The following is an 18,892-nucleotide window of genomic DNA, read 5'->3' as shown; positions in this document are numbered from 1 at the left end:
CGTACCTGCTCATTAATTTTCAGTGATTCGTGTCCAAGGTCACTTAGCTCCTTCTAAACACCACCATATTTTGATCTTTCAGAATTTAAAAGATGTTTTACCTTTCCCCAGCAACAGTGTCTATGAGTCCACACTAGTTACCTACTCCCTACACTAACGTTACTTACTTATGCCTATTCTCTTTTCTTTTGTCTGGTATCCAGTCCCTAGTTGGCAAGAACACCTTACCTCCATAGCATATTTCTCTAACCATCTCTTGTCAAAGACCTTCTGAAAGTTCAAATATTGCACATCACAGGTTCAAACTTTCCATTAGTTGCAACCTCAAAAAACCTCTAACAGATTTATCAAACATGTTTTTCCTCTGATAAACCCATATTGTCCTGTCCCAATCTTGTTAGTATTTTCTAACTGCCCTACTACTTCTCAGAAGTTGTGACTTCCAACGTGTCGCCCAAAACTGGAAATGGGACTGCCAATAGAATGAGATGAAACCTGTTGTCTGAAGGGGGTGTTTGTATATTGAGACTAATGAATATAAAGTGCCAGGGTAGCATTATTGTTGAAAGAGTATATAAGACCATAAGATATAGGAGCAGAAGTAGGGCATTTGGCCCATCTAGTCTGCTCCACCATTCAATCATGGGCTGATCCAATTCACGCTCCCTTGCCTTCTCCCCATACACTGTGATGCCCTGGCTAATCAGGAACATATCTATCTCTGCCTTTAATGCACCCAATGACTTGGCCTCCACAGCCACTCGTAGTAACAAATTCCACAGATTTACTTCCCTCTGACTGAAGTAATTTCTCCGCATCTCTATTCTAAATGGACATACTTCAATCCTGAAGTCATGCCCACTTGTCCTAGACTCCCCTACCATGGAAATAACTTTGCCATATCTAATCTGTTTAGGCCTTTTAATGTTTGGAATGTTTCTATGAGATCCTCCCTCATTCTCCTGAACTCCAGGGAATACAACCCAAGAGCTGTCAGACATTCCTCATTCTGTAACCCTTTCATTCCTGGAATCATTCTCGTTGCTTTGTCTGATGAGGTGTGCATATGCAAGTGGGTTACAAAGCTCACAGCTGAAGGGAAAATGGAGCAGGGTTGAGACTGCTGTGACTTTGCTTCATAAGGCACACCTCAGCTGGGACAAGTCACGGGAAATTAGTTTGCACATCTTGTCCTAGAAGCACATTCTCATTATTTTCATTTGTCTATGCTATTGTGCATGCCTTTTACTTCAGCACGAGTTAACTTACCCTTGCAGTTCCTTAGCTCTACCCACAATGATTCAACACCTTCTGGGATTGAAAGTCTTCTCATATGAGGAGCATTTGATGGCTCTGGGCCTCTACTCACTGGAATTCAGAAGAATGAGGAGAGACCTCATTAAAACTTATCAAATGCTGAAAGGCCTTGATAGAGTGGATATGGAGAGGATGTTTCCCATGGTGGAGGAGTCTAAGACCAGCGGGCACAGTGTCAGAATAGAGGGGTGTCATTTTATACTGGAGATGAGGAGGAATTTCTTCAGTCAGATAGTGGTCAATCTGAGGAACTTGTTACCACAAGCGCTGTGGAGGTTAAGTCATTGGGTAATTTTAAGGGAGAGGTTGATAGATTCTTGACTAGTCAGGGCAAGAAGAGATGCGGGAAGAAGACAGGAGACTGGGGAGGAGTAGAAAAATAGATCAACCCTGATAAAATGGCAGAGCAGACTTGAAGGGCTGGATGACCTAATTTTGCTCCTGTATCTTACGGCCGTATTATTCATCCTTTTTCTAATATTGTACAAATTTGACATGCCCTTGATTTGGAAGTATTTACATCAGTGCAGTCAGGAAATGCCCTTCAAGGATTAGGATTGAAATTTTTTGGGGCATTCATTCCATTATAGTCTGGATGTATTTGAGAGAGATCATTGTCTCAGTACTGTGATACGCTTTCTGATGAGGAACAACATAGTATTTATACTTCATCCATTCTGTGTGGATTGGAACCTGGAATGAGGCTTAACCAAAAATATTAATATCTCACATTATACTTCATCGATCAGGTGTAAATAGTGGTAACACCATGTTAGAAGGCCATGATTCAGAGTATGCAACACATCATCTAAGACACTCTAGCAAACAACAGGGGAGTACTGAACCTTCAGGAGCACCGTTGATGAATTTTTGAACAAACAGGCTTCTTTGGAGGACATAAACGATTGTTAAAGAAGTGCAAAGGAGTTCATCTGAAGTTCTGCCCAATATTTGTTCCACCATCTCATCATTGTAATAGATTGTATGGCAACACTCACATTGCTTTATGTGGGGCCTTGCTGTTGCATTTCCCTCATTATAACATCGTCACAGAGTTGTCAAGCTGAACAGAGTAGAAATGGTCCATTTGGCCCACTGCATCCATACTGACCTTTTTACCCATCTAGACTAATCCCATTTCTCTATTATGGAGAGTATCCTTCTAGTCTTGTCTACTTAAGCATCCATCTAAATACCTTTGAGTGTGGTAATTGTATTTAATTCCACCATCTCCTTCAAGACCATAAGACCATAAAACACAGGAGCAGAAATAGGCCATTCAGCCCATCTAGTCTCAAAAAGATGGTGTCCATTATTAAGAACCCCCATCACCTAGGTCATGTCTTGTCCTCATTGCTATCTTCAAGAAGGAGGTACAGAAGCCTAAAGGCACACACTAATGATTCTGGAACAGCTTCTTCCCCTCTGCCTTCTGATTTCTGAATGGACATCGAATCTTCTCCTTGTAGCCTTCAACACCTTGATTAATGAAGACCCTATCAACCTCTGCCTTAACTATACCCAATAAACTGGCCTGACTAAAGAAATGTTTCCTCATCTCTATTCTAAATGGACATCCCTCAGTTCTGAGGTTGTGCCCTCTGGTCCAAGACTCCTTTACGATAGAAAACATCCTCTCCACATCCAGTCTATCTAGGTCTTACAATATTCAATTGGTTTTAATGAGATTCCAGCGAGTACAGGCCCAGAGCCAAATGCTCCTCATATGTTAACCCTTTCATTCCTGGATCATTGTCATTGTCGTGACCCTCTCCACTGCCAGCATTTCTTTTCTAAGATAAGGGGCCCAAAACTACTCACAATACTTCAAGTGCAGTCTGACCAATGCCTTTTAAAGCTTCAACATTACATCATTGCTTTGTATTCTAGTTCTCTCAAAATGAAGGTTAACATTGCGTTTGTCTTCCCTACCACTGACTCAACCTACAAGTTAACCTTTAGGGGATCTTACACGAGGGCTTCCTAGCACGTCTGATTTTTCAATTTTCTTCCCTTTTAGAAAGTAGCCAATATCTTTATACCTTCTGCCAAAATTCTCCACACTACATTCCATTTCCCACGTTTTTACCCATTTCCCCAATCTGTCTAAGTACACTACCTGCCCCTCCACCTATCCTCAGGTAGTCTGAAAAACTTGGCCAACAATTTATCAATTTCTTCATCCAAATCATTGACAAATAACATGAAAAGAAACAGTCCCCACATTGACCCCTGCAGAACACCACTAATCATGGACAGCCAATCAGAAAAGACCCCCTTTATTCCCACCTTTTGCCTCTTTCCAGTCAGCCGGTCTTCTATCCATGCTAGTACCTTTCCTGTAATACATGGGCTCCTATCTTGTTCAGCAGCCTCATGTGGCACCTTGTCACCGGCTTTCTGAAAAACCAAGTGAACAACATCCATTGATTCTCTTTTGTCTATCCTACCTGTTATTAAAGAATTGCAACAGATTTGTCAGGCAAGATTTCCCCGTGGAAAACCATGCTGACTTCGGCCTATTTTACCATGTGCCTGTAAGGACCTCAATCCCATTATTAATATTAGATTTCCAACCACTGATGTCAGTCTAACTGGCCGATAATTTCCTTCCCTCTTAACAAGAGGAGTGCCTTTGCAATTTTCCAGTCCTCTGGAATCATTCCAAAATCTAGTGATTCTTGAAGCATCATTACTCGTGCCTGCACAATCTCTACAGCTTCTTCTTTCAAAACTCTGGGGTATAGTCTATCTGTTCCAGGTGACTTATCTATCTTCATGCTCTTCATCATCCCAAGCAACTTCTCCTTAGTAATAGTAACAACACTCACTTCTGCCCCTGACACTCTCAAATTTCTGCATTCTGCTCATGTCTTCCACAGTGAAGACTGACGCAAATACTTGAGTTTGTCCGCCATTTCTTTGTCCCCCATTACTACCTCCCCTTCGTAATTTTCCAGTGGTCTGATATCCAGTCTTGTCTCTCATTTACTCTTTATATAAAAGAAGAAAAAGGTTTTGTACCCCCTTATATTATTGGCTATCTTACCTTCAGATTTCATCTTTTCTCTCTTTATGACTTTTTTTAGTTGCTTTCAGTTGGTTTTTAAAGGCTTTTCAGTTCTCTACCTTCCCACTAAATTTTGCAATATTATATGCACTCTCTTTTTCCTTTGTGCAGTGTTTGAGTTCCCTTGTCAGCCACAGCTACAGTTGCCTCATCCTCCCTGTAGAATACTTCTTCATCTTAGGAATGTATCTTTCCTATGCCTTCTGAATTTTCTCTAGAGTCAACAGCCATACCTATTTGTTGCTGTTCTGCCATCACCCCTGCTAGTGCCCTCTTTCAATCAGCTTTGTCCAGCTCCTCCCTCATGAATCTGGAATTCCCTTTACTCCAGTGTAATACTGATACATCTGATTTTAGCTTCTCCTTCTCAAACTGCAGGGTGAATTCTATCATATTATGATAGCAGTCTCCTTAGGGTTCTTTTACCTTAAGCTTCCTAATCAAATCTGGGTCTTTACATAACCCCCAATCCAGAATTGCCATTCTCCTAGAGAGATCAACCACAATCTGTTGTGGAAAGCCATCTTTGACAGTCACATCAACTTCTCTCTATGTAAAATACTTACACCTCAGATAACCTTTACAACCCCTCCTCACTTTAAACATAAGTCCTCTTGTTTTGATACTCTTATCATGAAAAAAGATTTTTGACTGTCTACCCTTTCTACGTCTGTCAAAATCTAGTTGTCTACAGTTTAAAAGCTGTTTGTTACAGAAAAGAGCTTTGAGACAGTGCAAGGCTGTGAAAGGTGTTATATAAATGGAGACCCTGACTCATTAAGGCTTGTAAGTTTGTGAACCAGTTCATTTCCTGCTATAGACAATAGACAATAGACAGTAGGTGCAGGAGTAGGCCATTCAGCCCTTCTAGCCAGCACCACCATTCACTGTGATCATGGCTGATCATACACAATCAGTACCCCATTCCTGCCCTCTCCCCATATCCCTTGATCCCGCTATCTATAAGAGCTCTATCTAACTCTCTCTTGAATGCATCCAGAGACTTGGCCTCCACTGCCTTCTGGGGCAGAGCATTCCACATATCCACCACTCTCTGGGTGAAAAAATTTTTCAGCATCTCTGTTCGAAATGGCCTACCCCTTATTCTTAAACTGTGGCCTCTAGTTCTGGACTCACCCATCAGCGGGAACATGTTTCCTGCCTCCAGCATGTCCAATCCCTTAATAATCTTATATGTTTCAATCAGATCCCCTCTCATCCTTCTAAGTTCCAATGCATACAAGCCCAGTCGCTCCAATCTTTCAACATGTGACAGTCCCACCATTCCGGGAATTAACCTTGTGAACCTACGCTACACTCCCTCAATAGCAAGAATGTCCTTCCTCAAATTTGGAGACCAAAACTGCACACAATATTCCAGGTGGGGTCTCACCAGGGCCCTGTACAGCTGCAGAAGGACCTCTTTACTCCTATACTCAATTCCTCTTGTTATAAAGGCCAGCATGTCATTAGCTTTCTTCACTGCCTGCTGTACCTGCATGCTTGCTTTCATTGACTGATGTACAAGAACACCTAGATCTCGTTGTACTTCCCCTTTTCCTAACTTGACTCCATTTAGATAGTAATCTGCCTTCCTGTTCTTGCCACCAAAGTGGAGAACCTCACATTTATCCACATTAAACTGCATCTGCCATACATTTGCCCACTCACCCAACCTGTCCAAGTCACCCTGCATTCTCATAACATCCTCCTGACATTTCACACTGCCACCCAGCTTTGTGTCATCAGCAAATTTGCTAATGTTACTTTTAATCCCTTCATCTAAATAATTAATGTATATTGTAAACAGCTGCAGTCCCAGCACCGAACCTTGCGGTACCCCACTGGTCACAGCCTGCCATTCCGAAAGGGACCCGTTAATCACTACTCTTTGTTTCCTGTCAGCCAGCCAATTTTCAATCCATGTCAGTACTCTGCCCCCAATACCATGTGCCCTAATTTTGCCCACTAATCTCCTATGTGGGACTTTATCAAAAGCTTTCTGGAAGTCCAGGTACACTACATCCACTGGCTCTCCTTTGTCCATTTTCATAGTTACATCCTCAAAAAACTCCAGAAGATTAGTCAAGTATGATTTTTCCTTCATAAATCCATGCTGACTCGGACTGATCCTTCTACTGCTATCCAAATGTGTCGTAATTTCCTCTTTTATAATTGACTCCAGCATCTTTTCCACCACTGACGTCAGGCTAACCGGTCTATAATTCCCTGTTTTCTCTCTCCCTCCTTTCTTGAAAAGTGGGACAACATTAGCCACCCTCCAATCAGCAGGAACTGTTCCTGAATCTATAGAACATTGGAAAATGATTACCAATGCATCCACGATTTCTAGAGCCACCTCTTTAAGTACCCTGGGATGCAGACCATCAGGTCCCGGGGACTTATCAGCCTTCAGACTCAACAGTCTATCCAACACTGTTTCTTGCCTAATATAAATTTGCCTATATTTTGACCATGCTGCTGGTATAAGCAGCAAGGTATCTGGCAGGTCAAAGTGTAGTCTCAGAAGAAGACTCTGTCCTATTCACTCTAGGTGCAGAATGGCCAACAAACTCTCGCTCCCAATAATGCGAGCATTTAGGGTCAAATGCCTAGTATTTTGTCTTAAGGTCCATAGATTACTTCCTTCTGCTCAGGATGGCAGACTCGTCTACATCTTTAGGCTTTTGACTTTGAGAAAATACTTGTTTTCCATTTAACAATTTTTAAGGTGCCACATTGGAGTGCCTTGGCTTTGAAAGTGAGCTGGTAAACAGATTGCGATAGATATGGACAGGCTGTACTCTCTCTAGGAAATACATGGTTACTCTCATTACATTAGTGCCTCAGTGCTTAACAATCCATTCAGCAGGATCAGGGGATCAGGCGTTCAGTTTGCACTCGTAAGATAAATGGACGTTAAAATCAAACAGATTATAAAACAGGTGTCCAGATCATATTATCTTTCCCTTCAGGCAAGTTAAGTAATGGTTTAATGTTTATTGAAGGATATTTAATGAGGCTCCTAAAATGCTCACAGTATTGGGAAAAGCAGGTTGTATTGTACATTTGTATATTTGCACCTGAAATGAATGGGACAGATTCTTCTTCGAGACCATTTCCACACCTAGACCTGTACGTTCTCATTGGTAAGGATTTCAGATGGATTGATCACAGTAGTTTTGTAAAAATAAGCTGGGTTCCTATTATTGGCTTGCACTGTAAACCTTTCCATCACTTTAGATACTCTACCTATCTCATTAAAAATCACTCTATTATTTCATTCTAACATGAAAACAACCAGTCGACATTGTTTTCTCAATTCCAGTTGGAGCAACGTAACAGTATGCCCTCATTTATAAGCCTGATGCATTCTTCCCCTGGTCTCCCAATCCAGCTTCATTCTTGTACTTTAAACATTTCCCATTTGTTTTGCTCAGACTCTGGCTCCCATTTTTCTAATTCTTATCCCTACTGTCCTCAAATCTTCCCCTTTCAATTTCTATCATCACATTCAAGAATCTTTTGAAACCCCATCTCTTCATCCAAATCTTCATTCATCATTCCAAAGGCTCACATTACACCCCTTCCTTCCTGTGGCCATTTGCCTGCATTAAATACTCTATTTAGTGACTGATGTTGGTGCCTCTATGCATGAGCAGGGTGCGTGAAAGCTTTTAAAGTCTCGCTCCACAACCAGGTCCAACTCTCATTTGCAATTTCGCTGGCCTCCTGTGACCTCTGTTTGGTTCTCAATCTAAGAATGATCCCTAAAACTGGAACTGTAGAGATGCTGGTTCCTTGTGCACACCCTATACACCTTGTTCGCCTGCACTAACACCCGCGCGCACAATTCCAGCAGTTTACCTCCCTAACACTATCTAAAATGGGGTGATTCCGCACTGACAGAGGAGACGCTTCAGCAGCATGCATGAATGCACTTGTGCAAATTCCCATGAAGCCATGTTATTTGTTAAAAGCAACCTAATCCCAGGGGAATTCTAGGATGGTGTGTACCCATCAGACAGGCAGAGCCTCCCTTGTCATTCCATTTGAATACCAACATTTGAGTTGCTATTTGTACTGCGTCAAATGGAGCAAGGTCATTAACCCTTTAAAAGCTGCTGGGCAGCTTTGTATAGCTGAAGATATTCATTATTATTTTTAATAATAATATGTGGAATGTCTTGCCTGCAGCAGGAGTGCTGATTTTCAGCATTCTATTGGGTAATAACATATATTATACATGCTAATTTGAAACATATGTGAATCTAGCAAGCAAGTGATTTGATTGGAAGGACAAAATCCTGTCTCTCGCCAGTTTCAATCGCAATCGTTCATGGCATTAACAAGCGTTAAACAATTACAAAGCATGTTAGAAGTTCACTGTTGCCTGCATGTATGCACTCCAATGCCATCCTGTTAATTAGGCAATGAAGGAGCCAATCAGCCGATTATGAAAATTTGGTTGATAACTCATTTCTAAGCAATTAGATAATGGGCCGAGCCATGGAAACAGGCAAAAATGATGTAAACACAAACAGAAACAAGGATGAGGAATAATCTGGCGTGAAAAGGATTAAGTAACATATCCCCAGGCTCTCTCTGGAGGGCCCTCGTGGAAGAAATCTCATGGGAGGAAATCTACAGGCCACATTTGACCTATTGAGATGTGGGAAATGGATTAATTTAAAAGATTAGAGCGATTGGAGACAAACATAGTTTATTTTTGATGGGAGAATTTAAAAATCTGATTTGAGAAGAGCAGAATATCTCATTAGTAATGAATACATTAGATTTGAGCACCTTCAAAACTTGGAAATATAATGTCTACGAAAGAGAAGAAAACAGTTCATGCTATATTTGGTAATGCGTTAACCTCAACTAAAAACCCAGCAATAAAGCAACATTTATCGAACACTGATAGTAATATGTTACCACTCCAGGTTACTTTTGAAGAGGTGCGAAGATTCTGCACTTTACTACAAAAGTCAGCCGTTCAAAACTTTGGTTAGGCTGCATTTGTAGTATTGTGCTCAGTTCTAGTCAGCACATTACATGAAAAGTGTGGAGGCTTTAAAGAAGATGCAATGGAGATTCATCATGGCGCTGCCTGGATGAGAAAGATTTAGCTATAGGGAGAGGTTGGGCAGAGTTGGACTGTTTTCTCTGGAGTGTCAGAGGCTGAGGGGAGACCTGGTAGAGTTAATAAAATTGAGAAACATCTATAGGGGGTAGAGAGTCAGCGTCTCGTTCCCAGGGTAGAATTCTGAAATACCAAAGGACAATGTTTTAAGGTGAGAGGGCGAAAGTTTAAGGGAGATGTGTGGGAGAAGTTTTTTACAACAAACAGTTGTAAGTATCTGGAATGCTCTATTGGGCTTAATGGTGGAAGCATATGATAGTGGCATTTTAGGGGCATTTAGACAAATAAACATGAAGGGAATGGAGGGATATAGATCCTATGCAAGCAAAACAGATAGCTCCATTTAGCACTATAATTGGCACAAATATTGTAGGCCGAAGGGCCTGTTCCATGTTCTCTATTTTTTTAACTTGAAGTGGATAAAGCAGCACATTGGCTCACACTGTGGTTGGGCAAAACACTGATGAAGGTGAAGAAGGAAAACCTCCCAATATTGAACACGGTTGACAGAGATGGTGAGAGGTAATTCAACAACAACATGCACAGAAGTGTAAAAAACCTGCAGAGATCGTAAGAAATAACTAAATAGAAGAGGGAAAAAAGAAATAGGTGTGAGAAAATGGAAATTTGAAAAGCAATTTACAGGAGGTGCAAATAATTAATATTCTATGACAGCTAGTTAAGAGTTAAGGACTAGATCTCTAAATATCAGAAATAAATAATGATTTCAAAGACTGAAAAATCCCAGAACTAATGGCTTCCATTTGTAGACTTAAAGATATTGGATCAGGAAACTGAAGATGCTTTGAAAGTTTTCCTGATTTGCAAGTTTCAGTTGAAAACGTACAATTTCAACATTATTTTAAAAATTGGCATGAGAGAGCAACCAAATAACGATAGAGCAACGAAGTGTCATCTACATTTTATGGAAGCTAATTGAATCTATAAGGACAGAGTGACTGAGCACCTGAAGAAATCTGAGCCATTTAAAGAACCAACAAAGATTAATAAACTCCAAATAATTTGTTGAGGAAATAACCCAAATGCTAAACAGGGTAATGTCCATGGAAGATTGATTATAAAAGCTGGTACATCAAAGAACTGATAAGTTATTGAAATAGGTATAAGAATGTTGATAAAACGTAACACAAAGAGTAGAGATAAAAGAACATATTTTAATTGGGAGACAATGAAAAGCAAACCTCAGTTTTTCAATAATGTACTCATGATTTTTTTAAGATAATGGAGAATCACATATATGTTTAGAGATGACACAAAGATCATCAGTGCAGTAAGTACTATAGGATCATGAACTTAGATACAGGCTTTATTGGACTGAATGAGGAAGCCCAGCTGCAGCAAAATGGCATGTGTACGTGACATCTTTCAGTTTCGGAGCAAAGCAGATAAATCTGAATGTTGAAAAGACAGAAATAGCAAATAGCTCCTTGTACAATAAAACAGACAATCAAAAAGTCAAAAGGCATTTTAGCTTTAAGAACAGGAGCTATAACAGAGAATCTTTCCACAGCTGTGAAAAGAAATCTAATTAGATCGCTCCGAAATTGCTGTGTATAGTTCGGCACAGTACTTCTCGGTCCAGAAGAAGGGTCTTTGCCCCATGCAGCGACTGTTCATTCTTTTCCTTAGATGCTGAGTCTCTGTTGTGTGTGTGTTACTGGCCCAGCGCAGACTATCCACCTGAGCTCCAGAGGAGATTGAACACCTTGTATTCTGTGGATCATAAAATGTCAAAGGGTGATTTGATTAAGGTTTGCAAGATGTTGAAAGAAATTGATAGGGTAGAGAGAGAGCATTTTCTTAATCAGACCTCATATTTCAACATTGTTTTCATGAAATGGGAAAATCCAAGAATAATATTTTTTCAAATTAAAATCAGCAGAAAAACTGACTCTAGTTTCCAGAAGAGTTACGAATTAGACGAGGACTAGATTTTCTGAAAAGAAAGTGAAATAAATCATGAGAGGAGCTACAGGAATTATTGGGGCATCAGGCCTCTTGCAAGGATTTAAGAGCTCTGTGCTTGCCAGAACAACTCACAAACACAGGAGCCGCATCACTCAGATAGATCAGTTTTATAACTTAAGTCTTGAATTTGTGGTCCATTTGAGGAAGTTGAATCATTTTATATTGGGCCTGCATTTCTGGTACTCAATGGCCTACTTGGAGGGAGGCCAACAAAAATACATCATGGCAACCAGGATCTTTGCAGAACTTTGTAATTACCTGGTCTGCTTGGAATTCGTGCATCAGATAAAAAAGTGAGCAGTTTATTGAACCACCCAAGACTGGTATTAGCAGTTCAGTTCCATGGTTAAAATTATTAAGCAGAGCAAAACAAAAAAAATCTTTACCAGGGCAGCACTTTGGTAGGATAAGACAGTCCATCCAATTGACATCCATCTCGTGTTTTGTTTGCCCCACAGATGACAGCAGCACAGTAAGCAGTGGCCAGCCCCTTCCCGAAGGGTCTCAGTCGGAATCTCCAAACCCGGAGCCCACAGGAAAAGAACTGAGTAGGTATCCACTGACAAATGGCAGCACCTTTCTGTCCACAGGATGTAGCTCGTCTGACTTGTAATGGGGCTTAGCAGATGTGTTCAAAGTTTGTCAGTGTAAGGTGTGTGAAGTGAGGTGACTGAAGAAAAGCTACAGTTCTGTTGGTGTTAGGTTTCCTGACTGTGAAGTTCTAAACTCAAACGATGACCCTATTAGATATTAATAGCCATTGGTACTCCCGCTATATGATTTAGCTGTAAATACCCACTCTTCAAAGAACTGTTCACTTCCCTGTTTATTCTCCACAGTGAGTTTAGCTACCAATAACCGCCATTTGAGTGGCCTCTCTCTACGAGGAGAAGATACTTACAGCTAACACAGCAGTGTAAAACACCGCTCATTTATTTTCAGTGATACACATTTAAAATCTGAACAACAGTCTTAAAACTTACTTAAAATTCACAGAGGATTTCTATCTCACACATTTCCAAATAACAAACTATTTCTAAAACACAAAGCATTTCTAAAACAGATTCATTTCTAAAAACTATAAAGATGTACCAGTAAGCAGACAAAGGAATTGTCCGTCATCGAATTCGAACCCAGGGGAACAGATTCCAATTCTCTCTGTGCTTCTCTGTGTTCCTTACCCCATTCCTAATAAGCTTGATCTGCTTCTACAATTACACAGCTTCTTTACACTTGGGTAATTTCTCTCTCTCACTCTCACACTCACACTCACACTCACACTCACACTCACACTTACACTCACACTCACTCTCACTCTCACACTCACACTCTCACACTTTCCTCAGATTTTTACACAAATGGTCTAAGAGCTTTTTGGAGACACAGTTCCCAGCTAGTGCTGTGAAGCTAACTTCTCTGAGTATATAAACCTTCCAACTACAGACACATCAGTTATTGATATGCTAAATGATATTATCCATCTGGTCTGCAAGTTTCCTCAAACTAAGCAACGTAGTTAGTTGGTCTGTTTTGAAACAAACCAGATTAAATAACCCATTGTCTTGTACTGTATGCTTGAGCAGCAATAAACAAGATGCAGTTACTTCCTACAAAAAGAGCATCTGCTACATACAGAGCTTGTTTGCGAAGTTGCTGTATCGATGGTACTTTGTTTTAACTTCAGACTGATTACTTCCCCGTTACGTTTTAAGAACTGAAGACTGACTCCTGTTTATGACCAGAAGCTAAACAAAGCAATATTCGTTGGAAGTTTACTTGCATCTGTTTTGATTTTACAAGTGGCAGCTGCTGTGTTTAGAAAGCAAACTTAGCAAAACATGAGACCCAGGCAGTTGCAGATGGTGCCCCAGATCGCAGCAGGAAATTGTTCCAACCTAAGGTAAAAATAGCACTTAACATAGAACATGGAAAAATGCAGCATAGTGCAAACCCTTTGACCCACAATGTTATGCCAACCTAGTTACTCTAGGCTTAATCTCACACTTCCCTCACATGTAGCTCTCCATTTTTCTTTCATCCTTCTGTCTGCCTAAGAGTCTGTAAAGCATCCACTTGTCTACCTCTACCACAACCTTTGACAGCACATTTTATACACTTATCATTCAGCAAAAAACTTACCTAAACATTCCTCCAACCACTTTAAAAGCTGTGCACCCTCATATTAGCCATTTTTGCCCTGGTGAAGATCTCTAGCCACCCACTCTATCTATAACCTATTTTCATCTTGTACTTATCCTGAAGTGAGGGCTGTGGCGAAGTAGATTTGTAGGTGAGTAGTGTATCTGTTATCATTTGAAAGGTTGATGCAAGAGCCTGGTAACAGCAGGATAGATGCTGTATTTGAGCCCGGTGTCACAGTGTGTGGCTCTCAAGCTCTGGAATCTTCTGCCTGAAGGAAAGGGGAGCAGAGGAGAGAGGGCGGCAGGGCTGGTTGAGTATGTTAGTTGCTTTCCCACAGCAGCAGGAAGTGCAGACAGAGTCATTGGAAGGGTGGCTGGTTTGCGTGATGGGCTGCACTAGGTTCATAACTATGAAATTCCCTGCAGTTTTGGGTACAACAGCTGCAACACCAAACTGCGATGCATCTGGATGGGGTGTTCTCCAAGGTGTATCTGTAAAATTTGGTAAGAATCATAGGAGGCATGCCAAATTTCCTTAGCGTTGTGAGGAAATAGAGGCACTGGTGCACTTTCTTGGCCTTAGAGTTGGAATGATATTTACACCTCGGAACCATCTCTGCCTGACGCTTTGTCCGTGGCAGCGGGCGAATGCTCAGTGTGGAGGGGGACATAACTTTCACATGAGCCACATTGTTGACGCCTCGTTTCTCTGCCCCCACCCCTCCCACAGTTAAACCCAGGTTCACACAGCCCAGTAAGATGCGCCAGCGAGTGATAGCGAGGCCGGTGGGCAGCTCGGTCCGCCTGAAGTGCACAGCAAGTGGGAACCCTCGCCCTGAAATCGTCTGGTGGAAGGACGATCAGCGGATCGCCGAGGACAGAAAGAACAGGTGGACCCTCAGCCTGAGGAACCTAAAGCCCGACAGCAGCGGGAAGTACACGTGTCACGTCTTCAACATGGCAGGCGAGATCAACGCCACCTATAAGCTTGACGTTGTTGGTAGGTTGCCACTGTGCGGTGCCCTACACTACCCCAGCGTGTGCCATAGTGCTTCACTTCCCTGCTCAGGTCGACTGACATATCCTCTCTGTTGGAATGTGAGCGTTGCAGCTGCCAGCTTTGGCATAGATAGATCCCACAAATCACCGTGGCTTCAGTGGATGGCTGAGGGATGAATGGTGGACAGAGCACGAGGGAGAATCCCCCCTCCATCCCACACTTCTTTAAAACGTGGGCCCTGGTCACATACTTGCTCAATCCAAAAATGGATATGGATAAAGTGTGGGCAAATGGACTAGCTTTGATGGGCAACTTTGTTCAGCATAAATGAGATGGGCCGAAGTGCCTGCTCCTGTGCTGAAACTCTCCAAAAAGCAGAAACTTCCAGCAGTGCAGCTGCCTCTCAGTACCGCACCAAAAACCAGTCAAAATCTAAGGGGCGGGATTGCATTCCATAATGTTCCGATAATTCTCCCAACTCCAATTAATTGAAGGGACACTTGGGGGATAAAAGGGGTAGGATTTTCATAGAAAAAAGAAGTATAAAGCAGGAATCACTTGCAGAAACAGCTCCAGGGAATACGATTAAGGTGCTGCCTAATGATTGGCTGATTAGATAGTTGCATTAATGAGCAGGTGTACAGGTGTACCTAATAATATGGCTATTGAGTGTAGGGATGAGAGGCAGGAGAAATAGATGTTTCCTCAATACCTGAAGTAATTTAATTGGGCACTCCACCTGAACTCCCCCTCTGCTCACCTCTGGACAAGGAAAAGACCTATCACATAGAACTGAGGGCATGTATCAATGATAACACGTCCTTACCAAACTTCTCTAAACTCAAGTCCACTTTCTGCAGATATAATTGGAATGATCAAACTAGACAAACTGGCCAGTTGCTCCATCGAGATTGCGCAGCCTCATTATAGTTGAAACACAGTTATGACTCATTTCCCATTCACCCACCACCAGCATTGGCACCTGGTGAGAAAGGAGGAATCTTTTCAAAGTGTGGCTAATAACGGAAAGAAAAGCTCTGGGACATTTCTTTCATTCAATTTCATTACTCACACCATTTAATATCCTTTTCCTACAGAGAGGACGAGGTCCAAGCCTGTGTTAACTGGCACTCATCCAGTCAACACGACAGTGGAGTATGGAGGTACAACCTCTTTCCAGTGTAAGGTGCGGAGCGACGTGAAGCCAGTTGTCCAGTGGCTAAAGCGAGTGGAGTACGGGACTGAGAACAAGTACAACTCCACCATCGAGGTGGGGGGGCAGAGGTTTGTGGTGCTGCCAGCCGGCGATGTCTGGTCCCGCCCAGATGGGTCGTACCTCAACAAGCTGCTGATAGCTCGAGCAACTGAAGACCACTCGGGGATGTACATCTGTCTAGGTGCCAACACCATGGGTTACAGTTTCCGGAGCGCCTTCCTCACTGTGCTTCCAGGTGGGTCACTGAGCAGAATCATTGGTATAGGTTGTGAAATCTTTCGTTATGCGACAGCCGTACAATGAAGTACATAACAGTAGAGAAAAAACCGTGAATTCCATTAAGTATTAAATAGTTAAATAAATAGTTGCAAAATTAAAAATTAAAAAGTAGTGTGGTAGTGTTCATGGGTTCAATGTCCATTCAGAAATCAGATTGCAGAGGGGAAGAATTTGTTCCTGAGTAGTTTGAGTGTGTGCCTTCAGGCTCCTGTACCTCCTTCCTGATGGTAGCAATGAGAACACAGCATGTGTGATGGGTGACAGGGTCCTTAATGAGGGATGCCACCTTCTTGATGCATCACTCCTTGAAGATGTCTGCTCATCCCTGAGGTTTACAGTAGGGGAGAAACTCAAGGCCTAAGATTTAGCTCTGGGGAGACAAAGCCACTGTCCTTATTCTAATCAACTTTCGCAATGAGCTCCTGTTCAGGTATCCTCAGTACGTAGCTGGGGATTCCATCTTCTGTAAGGGTTTCAAACAGGATTGTAACAAGAGTTAACAGCATCACCCTTTAGGTAGTATTCTCTCCAGATTTGTATCAATGTCGTAACAACATTCTAATGGCAGAGAAGTCACCTCCACTAGTCAGGCAAGTTACTACGACAAATGCAAGGCATTCAATATTTGCCCCGTTCTGGTACAATTTGGCAAAGTAATTCAAAAGATGGTCAGTGTGACACATGGGCTTCAGGTGTATGCAAACACTACAGGAGCTGTGTCAAAGTAACTTTGCCTGACTTGATTTGGGCAGTGGGGTGGGGTGGGGGGGATTCCCATTCTATACGCAAGCTGTCTTGCACCTGAGAACTAACTACTGAATGCCTTTCAACATGATCACCCTCAATAAGACACTAGCAAAAATGATAAGAATCCAACCTATCAGGAGGTATAAGGTCTTTCTACAACTGTTTCACTAAGTAAATTCTGCTCTCTGTTTTGTGAATGCTCCAGTAACTGCTTTTTTCTTCTGTTCCGTGTTGTTGGTGATTGTCACAGATCCCAAAATTGAGAAGACAACTACCTCCTCGCGTGCCGCCAGTGGATTACCGTGGCCGGTTATTATCGGAATCCCCGCTGGTGCCATTTTCATCTCTGGCACAATTTTACTCTGGTTCTGCCAGACAAGGAGACACGGATCACACCCACCACAGCACCGGCACCAGCGAGACTGTATGGTCCTGGACAAAGACTGCACGCCCATCGCGACCCCAGAGTTCGCAGTGGCCTCTCAGCCCCACCTGCTGGTTCAGACCTCTGCCATGGTGCCCACCGTCACCCCCAAAGTGTACCCGAAGATCTACATGGACTTTCACACCCACACCCATGCACATACAGAGGGCAAGATCCACCAGCACCAACACTTCCACTACCAGTGCTAGCTACAAAGCTCTCAATCCTGGCAACCCAGGCCTCTTGTTAAAAAAAATGCCAAGGGACTCACGGTACGTTGACTTAAAACTCAAATACCACCAGCATATTTCTAACAGTAATGTGAAACCCCAGAAGCAACCTGGTTTCCTCACTTGGAGACGGCCAGAATGAAACCTCCTGGCTCCCAATGCTCAGGCCGCTATGCGAGAGGTGGCTACTGTGAGAGCCTGGACTGACTGAACTTCTGCATGGTGCGTTTATTTGGTCTGGTTATCCTGTTACTCTGTGTTCCCAATGCCCCTGAAACTCAAAGGACACGATTGCTGCATGCCCGCTCACTACCTGAAGAGTCTGGTTTGTATTTGTTGAGTGAGGTGTCCAGAAAAAAAACTAACATGTAAACTAGGCTGTGAGAAGTCTGACATTCTTGGGATGCTCAGCGTAGCTGAAATTTGTCTCTTAAGAGTCAGTGACAGATTTGCTTGCTAAGGCTTTTGATGGACTGTCATCATCAACAGAACTAAATAAATAAGTCACAACCAGGGCCACAGTCTTACCTGCCCCACATCCTGTATCAAGCACTCAACTATTCATCTTTAGTGCAGAAGTAACAACACAAACAGTGTAGGATATGCTGGGCTCGAAACCTGATCACTTTATTCTGCGCAGTTTTATAAAGCCCAAGTTTCTTGGAAGGTCTCAACCTCCGCTGTTCTTCATGAAGCAAGAATTCTGATGAAGCAGATCCCCATTTCTGCTTTTCCTTCCAAGATTGCCAGCTCCCGTTGTTACAATACAGATTTGAAGTAAATCGGCTATGGACGAGGATGGGGGATGGTCAGCACCGAACTAAAAATCTAAACCAAGGCTGGTTTGTTGAAGCCGAAACCATTGTTTTCAGGCAAACATCCGGACACCTCTGCACTGAGAAATGCAAATGCGTGTCTGTATTATATACACAACGGTATGAGGTAAAAAGACAAACATTATGCACAAAGGATGTCATTGGATGATATTTTCTCATCAAAATATTTATGAGAATTCAAATAATTTTATTAAAAAATAGGAAAAAAAAGATTGTCTTTATGTGGTGACTTGTTTATTCTGCACACTCTCAGTATGGGAGGCTTTAGCTTAGCTGTTGAATACACCTGCAACTCTGCGGATGTCTGATAAACAGGCAGTGGGGGAGAAGGTCCATCCACGCAGCTGAGCTCAGTTCCTGCTCTGCCGCCAGCGGATTTCTGAATGACGGAGATAGGGGGGATAATCTCTCTGGAAGCATCACCGCTACTGGGGCAATTCCCTATGGACCCAGTATGGAGCCCATCGCAATTGTTAGCCTTGTACATGGGCCCGTAC

At 42.4% G+C, this 18,892-nt stretch overlaps 1 protein-coding gene across 2 annotated transcripts in view; it reads left to right on the top strand.

The window, feature by feature from the left end:
- Window positions 1-18,605, top strand: part of LOC140739490 (fibroblast growth factor receptor-like 1) — a 164,754-nt gene extending 146,149 nt beyond the window's left edge. For both annotated transcript variants that reach the window (XM_073067843.1, XM_073067844.1), the window contains exons 4-7: window positions 11,981-12,070; window positions 14,394-14,663; window positions 15,761-16,114; window positions 17,156-18,605. In XM_073067843.1, the coding sequence (XP_072923944.1) occupies window positions 11,981-12,070; window positions 14,394-14,663; window positions 15,761-16,114; window positions 17,156-17,538 (1,097 nt within the window). In that variant the 3' untranslated portion in view covers window positions 17,539-18,605. The remainder of the gene's footprint in view (window positions 1-11,980; window positions 12,071-14,393; window positions 14,664-15,760; window positions 16,115-17,155) is intronic.
- Window positions 18,606-18,892: the final 287 nt, after the last annotated feature.

Source organism: Hemitrygon akajei, chromosome 15 (assembly GCF_048418815.1).
Source record: "Hemitrygon akajei chromosome 15, sHemAka1.3, whole genome shotgun sequence".
NCBI lineage: Eukaryota > Metazoa > Chordata > Chondrichthyes > Myliobatiformes > Dasyatidae > Hemitrygon > Hemitrygon akajei.
Note: the sequence above shows the minus strand (reverse complement) of the source record. Positions and strands in the feature narration are given on the sequence as shown.